General features: G+C 46.5%; 1 protein-coding gene across 2 annotated transcripts in view; it reads left to right on the top strand.

The window, feature by feature from the left end:
- CUX1 (cut like homeobox 1) overlaps window positions 1-12705 on the top strand; it is a 347921-nt gene that overhangs the window by 65573 nt on the left and 269643 nt on the right. For both annotated transcript variants that reach the window (XM_015594614.2, XM_015594613.2), the window contains exon 2: window positions 6549-6659. In XM_015594614.2, the coding sequence (XP_015450100.2) occupies window positions 6549-6659 (111 nt within the window). The remainder of the gene's footprint in view (window positions 1-6548; window positions 6660-12705) is intronic.

Below are 12705 nucleotides of genomic sequence, written 5' to 3'. Positions count from 1 at the left end.
GGCTGTGACATGGCATGTCCCCTTTCTTGTAGTTGTGTGGTAATTAATACTTCTCAGGGAATAAAGGATGCCTTAATCTTGCATCAAACCAAACTCCTTGCAGCTCCCTCTGTGTACTCCAATACCTCCTGCCTTTCTGCCTTTAGTCAGTGCTGTTTTTCTCCATTCAGTTCTCTTTTCCCGCCTTGCCTTCTGTTGAGATTCTCCTGGGCTGCATGCAGGAAGGGTAGGAGCTCATGTTTTGGAGCGGGGCAGGGTGGGTCTCTCCTTCTGTTCCATCTGTTCCATCTTTGCCACTCACCCAGTAGGGTCCCTGTTGGAGATTTGTCTAATTCTGTGGAAACTACGGCTTCCTGATTAGAAATGCTCGCTGCTGGCCCACATGGCTGACATCACATGACAAAATACTGTAGTCATAATTCAGATTTTTTTATTACCTGGTGGTGAGTCAGAGTTTGTGAGTGGGAAAGTGGTGAATAAGGATTAAGTGTCTGAAAAAAGAACTTGAGAAATATGAGTTTAGACTTGGTTCTCTACTTACATTTATAAAGTAAATGAAAATATTATCATTTACTTTGGGGATTTTGCAAGGTTCTCCTTTAAATAGAGACCATTGTCAGCCCACACATCCATGAACAGAACAAAATGTACTTCCTGTAGCACCACATAGGAGTACCTTTCTGGGAACAAGGTCTTCATAGGTCTTTATCAGTCCTTCAAAGTCTATGTCGTCTCATTATAGGGGAAAAATAAGATTTTAAAACATAAATGCTTCTTAGGATTAGTCATTACATTTATGTGCTCAAAAGTCAAAAAGTACACAAGGGTAGACAGCGAAAGGACTACCCTGGCCCCCAGTGCCCTTGCCTGTTCAGTTTTCTCCCCAGGATAAGAAATGGCAGCAGCGTCTTTTACTTGTGAAACCCTCCAGAGAGACATTGTGTGTAAGCACATTATATGTGCATGTAGCTCTGTGCACTCAGTAGTGGATGTCCCGGTCACTATTTGGGGACATGTCTGGGGAATGGCTTTTACATTTCTAATTGAACAGTTCTTTCCACATTGACCTCAGCCTGCCTCTTAGCAGGTCCCGTCATCACTCTATTCCCAAGCCACGCTAGCCTCTGCTTACCGATGGCACTTTTCTGTCATGTGCCCCCCTCACCCCACTACTCACACCCTGTGGCGGGGCGGGGGGTGGGGGCACCTGACCAGACCTTGTAACTCTGAGTCCCAGTCTGGGTCTCTGATAGCACCCACCTACAGGTTGTGCCAGATACTCAGATACACAGATTATGCCCAGATGAAGAGGAGGGTGATGGGAACTGAGCCTGTCCTGCTCACAGGCCCCAGCCAAGATGGGCATCTTTCACAAAAACTGGAGGACTTTTCTTGCTGGCAGTATGCTCTTCCTTTTCTACCTTCTGCTTCTGTTTTAATTCCACTGGCCTGGTCCCTTCTGTCTCATCGGTCTTCCATGCCTACCTAGTTTCCTCAGCTGGACTGTAGGCACCTAGAGGTCAGTTCAGGGTCAGCTTCCCATTCATCTGTGCATCCCTGGAGTCCTTGACCTAGTTGGGGATATTGGTGACATAATGAATTGAGGCCTGAGGTCAAGTGCTTGGCTTTAATAGTATAGAAAAATTCACCTTGATGGAGCACTTGACATGAATTATCTTATTTATCACCAGAGAGAGAACTTTGACCAAAACCACACCAGTTACAGCAGAGATAGAGCCTGGATACCAAGCCAGGGTTCTCTGAGGCCACTGCCTGAGGGTCTTGAGATGTTCTAGCAAGGGAGGGTGGAGAGGGGGAAACAGAAAGGCTCATAGTTGGGCTTGGGCCCTTCACCCCTTTCTAGCCAGAGTAGCTTTCATTTGTCCAAATGATTCTGTTGTGGAAAGGAGACAGCAAATGTCCTGAGGAATACTGGGTGCAGCAAGTATTCTTTATTTTTATGTAAAGTCATTTTAAATTCTCACATAGGATTTGCTGTTTGATTAGTTTAAGAGATAGGCCCTAAAGAAAATACCAGATGAACAAACTCTTTGGATTAAAGCTAGCAACAATAAAAAGATAATACTTTACGTGTATTGCTGATGCAGTTGGCGTGTAATCAGCCCATGAGTGCTGGAGAACAGGGGACCTCCACAGCCCTGGCCTGGGGCCTAGGAAGAGAGAGTCTCACAAAAGTGGCACTGCAGGTTTTCCCCACCCCCCAGGTTAAAACAAACAAACAAACAAACAAACAAACAAGCAATTGACATACATACTTTAAAGGCAAGCAACTCCAAACTGATCATTGACATTATTAAAATACTTGTTTTATCTGGGAAAGATTTTCCCCACAGTTTCTTTTAAATAGGCAGCTAGCTATAGGATTGCTGTTTAGTTTTTGTGTTTAATCTTTAATACTTGGCTGAGAAGCTGGAGTTCAGGCAGAGAGAAATGTATAGGAGCTTTGCCCTTTGAGGATCTGTCAGACGTGGAGAAAAAGCATCCCAGAAGTTACAATAGGATTGCAGTCATCCACAGCTCTTCGGCAGTACTCATGTTTCATAGAGTGAGGTGTTCCTGTGTGTGCAGAGCCCTTGATTCCACAGCCAGCTGTCTTTCCCTGAATCTCATCACCTCCTGACATCAGTCGTCCCATGGTCACTTTGAAAGAAAACCTCACACTTTCTGCATCCATGTGTCATCCTCGCCGGATGCTTTCCCAGTGTTTACTCCTGCTCTTCCAGCCTAGTTGGAAGTACCTCTGGGTTCAGAGCTGTGGATTTGCTGCCAACCCTGCCAACTTCCCATCACCTCGGATCTGGGGCTGTTGAGTATTTCCAGCATGAGTAGAGTTCTAAATAGTTCGGAGGGGAGACACCCTCCTATGCCTTTCCCCAGGAAAATCTGGCTTGGCTGAGTGGTGTTTTCTGTGACTGGCCACCTCTTCCTCGTTCATAAGCCCTGAGACTGGCCAGCATGTAGCGCATTGGGCAAGAAACAGCTGTTGTTTTGACAAAGGATGCTCTTGCCTCATTTTTTTGCATCACCAGAGTGAGTAAAGAGATCTTTTATTCCAGGCCTCTGCCCTGGACAGGTGAATACACAGGCCATGAACACTCACATATAGGGTGCATTATGTAAAATATATTTCTGTAATTATATACGTATGTATTTTTTCACATTAGCAGGATTTTAAAAATTCACACATATTGCAGTTTTTCTAATTAAGTAATATGTGCACATGGCAAAATGGCCAAAAGATATATACTGAAGAACAAGTCTCCTCCCTGGTGCCTCCTCAGAGCCGAGCGCAGTTACAGGTGTCTGCTGTATCTTTTAGAGATAGTCAAAGCTTATGCAAGTGTGTGTATAGAGACTCTCTTAAACAATGCTAGCACTATTTTGGCACTTTGCCTTTTTTGATTAAATACATCTTGAAGATCATTCCATCTCATATAGTGCCCGTAGGACTGTATTTCTTTTTAAACCATTGCAGAATAATCCTCGAGTGCCTATATATGTTGCTGGACATGTAGGTTGATTTCGTGGGTTTTTATTTTTTCTCTTTGAGAGTTTTTAATACCTTTCAGATGTGGAGACTCTCCACACTCTTTTTTACATGTGACCAGTGACTCAGTGGCTGAGGATTCTGTATTTTAGGCCCCCAACCGTCACCTCCCCTAAACACATTAAATTCCCTTGTTAATGTGTCATTATATTTGACACTTTGAGCGTAGGCAGGCTGGGTAGATAATAAAAGCGTATTTGGCTTATGTTTAATAGCTGTCTCCTCCCTTTGCGTTGTCCCCACAGCCTGAGAAAGCCTTGGTATCCTAGGTGGTTTTTCAAGGAACTCAGTCAAAGATTGTGAGGCTTAAATCTGACCAACCAAACCTAGGGTGGTGGCAGCTACCCCTCCAGATCTGTGAACGCTCAGTCTCTTCCTTGCCGTGACAATCTGTTTCTGAGGTGGCGGGTGGCATTACAGTATTAAATTTGGAGACCTCCATTGGTTTCTCATGTGGACCTGCATATGTCTGCGTGCATGAGAAAGGGAGTGTGGCAGGCCCCTGAGGGTCCCTGACTGCCAGCAGCCGGTTCCTTTCGGCATGCTGGCCCTGCAGCCCTGCGATAAAGGTGGGTTAGCCTTCCATCAAGCGATCTGTCCCAGGCTCAGCCTTCATTAGTTAGGTTTTCTGATGAATTTTCCTGAGGGGGCTTGTGGGGAACCTCAGATCAGAGAGTCCCACAGATCATGTGCTCTTAATGTTATCTGCAGCCCCCCCCGCCCCCGCCCCCGCCATTCCCAAACTCTTCCCCACTAGCGTGCCCCTGGCATCCAGCACCTGGTGACACCTGCTGATTCCCCCACTCCACCTCCGAAGTAGGGTCCTCGCTGAAAGCAATCAGAGCTCTTTGTTTTTCTCTAAGTTTTCTGCATCCATGTGTAATTGGAATAAAACATCAACTTTTCTTTTTTTTTTTTTTTTGTCATATTTCAATATTGGCTCCTTTCCCCCTTCTTGAAGTCTCCTTTTATAACTTATGCTGCTGCTGCTTAAATATAGATGTCTAAGTCCTCCTCCTTACCAGATTGTTTATATTTTTGAAAAGCCTTCTGCTTATCTGCGATTGCTCTCTCCTCTATCTCCATCCCCACTTTACCACATTGGTTTCGGTTGCTCTTTTTTCCTGCCTTCACTTGACTGGGATGTGTTTCAAATGTGGTCTATCAAAATGTGCAGTGTTTCCCTCTTTTCTGCAGTAGCTTTGACATCTGTTCTTGAATTCTAGCCCACGTTATTCTTTTGGACTTGTTTGCCCAAGATTTGCTGTAATGCCAGAAACACTAAAGGGGAGAGTGTGGTGTGGTGGTATCTCCCCTCCTCCTCCCCCCACCCCCACCGTAGTTTCTCTCCCACCCTTTTTAAAACTGTCTGTGATTTCCAAGTCGACAGCACACTGGATGTTTGTTCCAGCACTCTGTCATCTCGTCTGGCGGTGGCCCACCCTAAAGTGGTACGAATGAAGTGTTCACCAGCAGGGCTTAAAGACTACTTTGGTATTTCCACCAAAAAGGAAAGCAGGTGGAACTTCATGAGGTGGGTGGAGGGTGGGCAGAGAAGCTCTCACTTGCTTCCTGGATGTCTGCAGATGGGTTGTCATTTTGATATCCCTCGCCTTTCAGCCTTTCATTGGGTCCTTGCTCTGCTGTGCCTCATGGTCTGGAACAGTCCAGACCACTGAGAAGCCCTTTGGGGTAGCCGCTTTAATCCTAAGCAGAAGGTGCTAGTGTGTATCTTAAGCAACTAAAGCCACTCAGGAAGAAAATGGACCTTTTGGGATGGCTCCATTGTGTAGTGGTTAGCACGTCTGCTTTACACACAGAAAGTCCTGGGTTTGTGCCCCAAGTGGAGCCACAGACCATACCCCGGGTGCGCCAGGCCCCGAGTGTGGGCCACAAGCATGTGGGATGAGATGCCCTGCCTTCATAGATTCAGTTTTTAAGGGGAGATGGCAATATCCGTAGGTCAGGGGTAGAAGTATGTGTATGTGTCAGAGGGGGCGGGGGGGTTGGAATTAAAGAGAGGAAAAAAAGATTAAAAAAAAGAAAAGAAAACGGACCTTTTAGTGGCTACAGGAACATGTCCTTGTGCTGTGGACCCATCTGCTGTAGGCTTGTTTGAAAAAGGTCCTCTTGGTAGCTCCTCCCAGAATTTCCGAGACCAGGACACAGGTCCTCTGATGCTTTGAGCATTTGTTTGGTCTATATAGCAAAGCCCAGAGAACCCTTACAGGTCTTTTTACAGGGGACCCACTCCTGGTGGTTCTCAGAATTCCATTGCAAGTAATATAGTTTGAGGATAACTGCGGTTTCCAGATGTCTCATTTCCAAAGTTTACAAGATATTGGAAATCATTATTCTTGAAATATGTCCCTTAAAGGTCCTTCTTGACAATAATTTTAATGGTCCTGAACATGATATCTAGCTTATAGCAAGCCCCACAATAAATATTTGTTGACTGAAAGCAAATGATAAAGTATCATTACAAAACATTCCAAGCCCGCACCATGGAAGGACAGCCAAACAGAATGCCCCAACGAGAATTGCAGAGTGAACGAGAAGGACAGAACCCAGAAACATAACAAGAAGAGACGCTGGTTAAGAACAGAATCGGGTGACTCCAGGAAGGGATGACATTTGGGCATTGGCCTAACTCTGGTTTTAGCAAAGAAACATGTGTCTGCATGTTCTATTATAGAAGGTCATTTGTGAGGTGACATTGATACATCAAAGCTGAGCGAGTTTGGTTTCCTCAAACCAGTGCATGGGGCTGGATGGGGACCACGTGATTGTGCCTGTTTCGCTGTCTGCAGCGCCCCCCTCCTTCCAGTGCAGCCTCTGTCGACGAGTCGATAGTCCTTGATGAGTTGGTAGTTCTTGGGGTGCTGGGGCTCTCCCCAGTGTTCTGGTCAAATGCAAATACGATCTCCTCTGTATAAAATGCAATTTCAATCTCGTCTTCCCTTTTTGTTTCTCTTGACAGAGGGAACTCGATGCCACCGCAACAGTATTGGCGAACCGGCAAGATGAAAGTGAGCAGTCTAGAAAGCGGCTCATCGAGCAGAGCCGAGAATTCAAGAAGAACACTCCAGAGGTGAGGCGACATTCCATCCAGGTCTCTCTGAAGGGGTCTCACTATCCTGGTACATATTCAGAAGACGTGTTATAAGCTTTTCATTTCTATCAGACAGACAATCTGCTGCTTTCTTTCTATTGTCCTCAGCCCCATGCCAGCAGACTGCGTGCCCCCACGTGGGCTGGGGAATGCGAGCATTGATAGGTTGTCTGAGCAAGTTAAAGCATGCTCTAATTCCAGATGCAGACACTGAACAAGATGCATGTGAGAGCATATGGCCAGGTATGTGGCCAGGTCAGATCCTTGAACCCATCCCGGCCTCTGGCCCCTGTGCTCTGTGCGCATGCCACTCTGAGCCCAGGAAGGATCACCGAGTTATGAGTACATAGTGGGCAGAAGGGCCTCAGGGGGCCCCCTTCCCAGGTGTGGGGCAGGCAGGGTTTCTGAGGGCTATACGCATCTGAGGATGCACTGTGCTGGTATTTCTTGAAAATCAGGCAGTTAGTCTGGTAAGACCTTTTAAATGTCTGTTTCCAGAAATACGCTTTAAAGGGCACTGGAAATGTTCTCTTGCACTCCTGTTTTTTTCTTGTAAGTACGTATTTGGAGGACAGTGTTTGGAGTGGCTGGGGCAGTGTTTTCCTGGTCTGCTTTCTAGGTCTCTTGTTCCCTCAGTCCTATCAAAGGCTTTGTAAGCAGTAAAAAGAATTTTACAGACAGTTGCGCAGATGTAGGACTTGCTTTCCAGGGAGCTTCTGCCAGTTTGGCCCATGGTGGTTCTCATGCTGTGCATTCTCCCAGCCTCTTGCACTCTCCACGCAGGACTGAGTGGACTGCCGCTGCCTGTAGCTTTGGCCCCAGCCCCTAGGCCTCCAGATTCTTCCATGGAGGACAAAGGAACAGGGCGGGAAGAAAAGGTGCTTTTTGGGAGGGACGCCTCCAACTTTTACAGCATACCTCATTTACAATATACAGAATTTTTGAAAAATGTTGTGTGAATTGAATTTTTAAAAGTGGACTCATTTTAAGTGTTCCAAAGGAGCCTACTATTTAAAGGAGTGCTATGGTGAATCATTTTGGGAAACAAATAATTAACCCCTATTTTCAGAATAAATCTGTTGGGAGAGAACACGATAGCCCTGTGGAAAGAAAGAGGGCTCTAGGGGCAGACCTACTTAAAGGTTTTATATTTGAGACTCACTACTTACCCTCTCCATCCCACCCGCCCTTAAGCATGGATCTGCCCTGTTTTATGGGACCAAAAATGCAGATCAGAGTAATTTGAGCTTAGGGTTGCCGCCCTCTGTGTAGCTTTGGGAGGAATCTCTAGACTTCATGTTCCACCGTATCCTAAGTAAAATCAGGAGCAAAAGAAGGAACCAAGGACAGGACTTCCTCTGTTGCTTTCTCCCTCTCAGGCTGCTTCAGAGCAGATCTTTCTGGAGAGTCTAGCAATGGAGTTTCCCAATCTCTCGTCATTGACTCCATTTCTCCCAGCTGACCCCTGTCATATCTGTCTCTCAAGCCACTCTCACCACTGTTTTAGTCACTAGCTGTCATCTTCCATCTTGTGTTCTCACTGTCTCTCCCTTGGTGACCATATGTTCAGGGGTGCCCATAGGAAATCTAAAAAGAGAAGATTAGGATCAGCCTTCTATGGCGATAGACAACAATAAGTCGACAAAATCTGTCATATGACAAGTACTATGAAGAGGAAAAAGCAGAAAGCTAGATTCTTGGGTCTTCCTCTGGAGTCCCACTGTCCTGTCAGCTGCTAAAGGCGTGTTACCCCCGAGGAGAGGGGTGTTCCCTCTAGCCTCCTAGTGGTCAGCACTTGGCTGATAAATATTGATTGGATTGAATTGGGCCCAGTCTCTCCACTGATATCTAAACAAGACTCATTCCGCAGGAACTGGAGCCAGCTCACATCGCTTGTGTTGAATCCCATGCCAATTACCTGAAAAACCCAGCCTTAAACTGCCTTTTATCCCAATAAATAGAAGAGGCCTTGGGAGGAAGCAGCCTGACTTGTAAATGCCATTTGAGACATTTCTTTTCAGGACACATTTTTAGACATTGTCTTCTGTGGAAAACGGGACCCAGAATCCCACCCGGAAGGGGACAGCAGTTGCCATCTTGTTTGCTCCCGTCCTCTGCCACTTGGGCTGCTCCACTCAGAAAGTCTTGCTGCAGCACGAATCTCCAGGAGGCGTGGAAGGGTGGAGCTGCATGCAGCCTCCTGCCCCTCCCCTTGCATTTCCCTATCCCAGGCCCATCCTGGAAATCTGTGTGGGGTCTCTGTGGCAACCCTGAGGCGAGACCCAGCAAAGAAGACAGGCAGCTTCACTTACACCACCAACCAGAATCTTCTGTTGGAAAATTTGAAGCCACTTAAGGCTAGACTGGAGCAGGGGGTGGGTAGCTACAGCCAGGGTCTTCTGGGGTATGGAGGGAGGAGGTACATGGGGGCAGTCTGGTGGCAATGTGGGGGCTCTGGCGGTGTGGGGCCTAGGATACAGAGGGGATACTGGATTGCTACTTTGTTTGGGCTTTCATACCAGAGGAGCCCAACTTCTCTCCGATGTCAGTCACTTCTCCCGACTGTATCACTGGACAGATTACTAAACATGGGAGGGTTACTTACCACTTACTATAGAGGGAACCATTTAGAAATTGGACAAACGCAGGTTGCTTAGAACTTTGTTCTCAGGGGTAAAAAAAAATTTGCCTTGCTGGCGGGAAAGGCACCTCTTCATGTGGACACAGACTAGGAGCCTCATGCCTCACATGGCTGGCTGAGTAAGGACCAGGCACTTGTTCCAGGGAGGCCGATGAGGCAGAGCCAGGGCCAGTGATATTCTTGCTGGCACCTCACCAAGTGTGTTAATTCTCAGTGAAAACGCTGGTGTCCCTCTTTGTTCTGGGAAGGAAGAACATGTCCTCCCAGTGTCTATGGAATATCTAGTAAGGCTAATATGCAGGCTTAGGCACCAGGGTGAAGGCAGGGGTAAGTAAGGTTTTCTCTCAATAGGGAGTTTATATATTCCTAGACTGACCCTGCCCAAGGGTACTGGGAAACCTCAAGTCCAGAGGGACAGGTGGGCTCTGATGGGAGGACTTCGGGAAGGGTAATAGAATCCTACCGGCTGGGTCATTTCACATGGGATAAGCCACAGGAGCACAGAGCGGCAGGTGCTGGGGTGGCCAGAGCCTTGAATATCTTTTGTTTAGAATGGATTTTTTTAAGTTTCAGTTTAATGTCAGTAGATTAATAACACATTCATAGTTAATATTATTGCTTATGTTTTTTTAACCTCAGAACTATAGTTAATTTGAAGGAGATTGCAATGATTCTGCAAGTCGTTTTATGTATTTTTTCGATAAAGAGTCCCTTTCAAAGAAAAACATTTTTTAATTTTAATTTAATAACTAAACATTCATTCTCTGTTTACTTAATAATCGATAGTTGAACATAAAAGACTGTGGAGATATTTCTAGGTTGTATCGCTTTCCATATGATTATTTTTGGTGACTTACTGGCTGTTGCCATTGGGCAAATTGCTTAATGTCCTAAAGTCTCAGTTTCATAATCTATAAAAAGTATAATGACAGGGCCCAGCTCACAGGATTGCTGTGTGTGACATGAAAGGCCAGGATTACCTTTGATGCCCCAAATGGTATCTGTATTGATGTGTGTGTGGAGGGCTCCGCAAAGGCCTGGCACCTAGAGTCCAGGATGTGTTTGTCACTGTATTAACTTGGAATGTGTACTATGGAATGCATTAGATGTAGCTGATTTCTGCTCCTCAAAGCTAGGAGCAGAAAAAAAAAAAAAAATACAGGTAGTTTCAGCCTAAAGTGTTCCAAAAGTTGGTTTGTAATAATAGTTTAGAATTTTACAGATATCTTTTGAACACCTTTCATGTGTCAGTTTGGCTCTGGGGGTAAAATCCTATCCCTATTCTTAAAAAATTTCTTATCTTTCTACCATGCAACTAGAATATCCTGATATGGCGTGTTAAGCACTAGGATGGTATAACTGGAATCTTCTGAATGCACACTTTGCTCCAGAAACACTCGCATATCCATGGTGGTAAGGTTCCAAGCCACACATGCCTGGGTATCTCTTACTATAGTTACACAAGCCTGCTTTTTGAGCCTTCCTTTGAAATAATGGTGGCTGTCAAAGGGCCCTCTCCCCTGAGAAATGCACTTGTTTGCATACAGTTTCTTCTGGGCTCTGAAACTCATTGGGACCCCTCGCTTAGAGCACAGCTCCAGGGCCCATATTGGCAGTCTCAGCAGGCCTTCCGGAAGCATCCTATGAGTCGTCTTCTTCACCCTCCTCCTAGTTGTGCCCGGGGTAGGAGGGATGGAGGTAGGGGCACGGGCTGTGTGAGAGATGATCGCCAAGGCCCTGACCTCTGGACAGAGGCCACTGTGCTCTGGACTGGGAACTGAAGAGTGGGAGATGGGTGGAGGTACTGGCCACCCCCAATGTGGTGAGGGTCCTACAGGCTGCCAGCAGGCGCAGGCACCTGTGCGCTGGGCGACACTTTATTCCTATGCGAGGCTGGTGAAGGGCAAAGCCAGGCAGGTGTTAGTGTATGCAGGGGAGAGGACAGCTGGGAGTAGCTTTCTCCTGGTGGTGTTAGAACTGTGTGCAGCCAGAACTCTTGTCTTCTGCTTTTCCGTTGCTTTGATCAGAGACCCGAGATGTGGGCAGGCCAGGATTACCACTGAGGCCCCAAATGGTATCTGTATTGATAAAGCCAACTACAGATTGGATCACCAGGGATGTGGAAGCATGTAGGTGCCACCCAGAACCATCACCTTCTTGCTCCCACAGGCACTGGGCCAACTCCTCACTCCTGGACGAGTTATTTCTCATCGGGGACCATGAAGGGGCACCACTAGGGTTTCATGACTCTGCCTAGGAATTGCTTTTCTATTCGGTTAAGTTTTCAGTTTGCTCCTCGGACCAGAGGTTAACTTGAGGTTCTCACAGCTGCTGCTCAGCCAAGCTGAGACTTGAACCCAGGCAGTCCAGGCCCTGAGTCGGTGCTCTTGATTGCCGGGCTGTGCTGCCTTCCTGACAGTCCGAGTGTCTGGAGCAAATGAGATGTGGCTTAGTGCAGTGCAGGCCCTAAGGTGAGGTCACAGGATATTTGCAGGGGAACAGTCCCAGCTCACCAGTCTGTGCTCTTTGAATGTGATGCTCAACTATTGGAAGAAAGGTCTATTACTGTTGGACTTGATTCCAGAAAGAGCACAGGGATGTTTTTTGTTTTGTTCCAGTTCTTTTCAGTAAGGGAAGAACCATCCTTTATGGGGGGATGAGAAGAGGATATATTCACAGATATATTCAGTGATTTTTACCATAAAATCACCCGTAGGGTTTGTTTTTGTCCTATCAGTGTGTCCAGCACCTACCCCAGAATGTCTTAGGCATATCTCTGTCTGACTTAGTGAGGTTCATTTGTGTTTTCTATAGAAGGGGCCACATCTCTTCTGTGAGGTTTTAAATTGAGCTGCAGTTCTAGAGCTCTTGTTGGTCATTTTTCCCCCTGATATATTTTGGCCTAAACGTGTTGCTCTGGAGTGTTAATCCTTGTGACACCTGGCCCACCATGCTCACGTTCCGGGTCTGTATTTTCTACATCTGTCCTGCCCAAATGTGTGTGGCTTCTTTCCTTGTCGCCACCTTCCCTTGCTTCTGTCGTCATCAGCAGAGCTCCAGCCCTGACCATTTGGGGCACAGCTCCCTGGGGCTAGTACCCGGACTGAACACCCCCTCTTTACTCGCTACCCCCACCCCGCCAGGAGGGTGGCCCTGGGTCTGATGCCAGATGTAGCCTCACAGCCCCGCCTCTTGGATTAGCATGCCCGACTCCGTGACAGGGAATGTTCTTTTATTGCTGACATAACTGCCTGTTCACTGGCGTTCATTTTTTGAGTGCCAGAATCTTTGTTTTGCCCTTTCTGTCTCAGTCTAGAGTTTTTTGGGTTTTTTTTTTTTTTTTTTTTTTTTTGGTTTTTCATTTTGGGGAAAAATAAAAAAACA

Source organism: Pteropus alecto, unplaced genomic scaffold (genome assembly GCF_000325575.1).
Source record: "Pteropus alecto unplaced genomic scaffold, ASM32557v1 scaffold68, whole genome shotgun sequence".
In the NCBI taxonomy this organism is placed as follows: Eukaryota; Metazoa; Chordata; class Mammalia; order Chiroptera; family Pteropodidae; genus Pteropus; species Pteropus alecto.
This window is presented reverse-complemented; position numbering and strand designations above follow the sequence as displayed.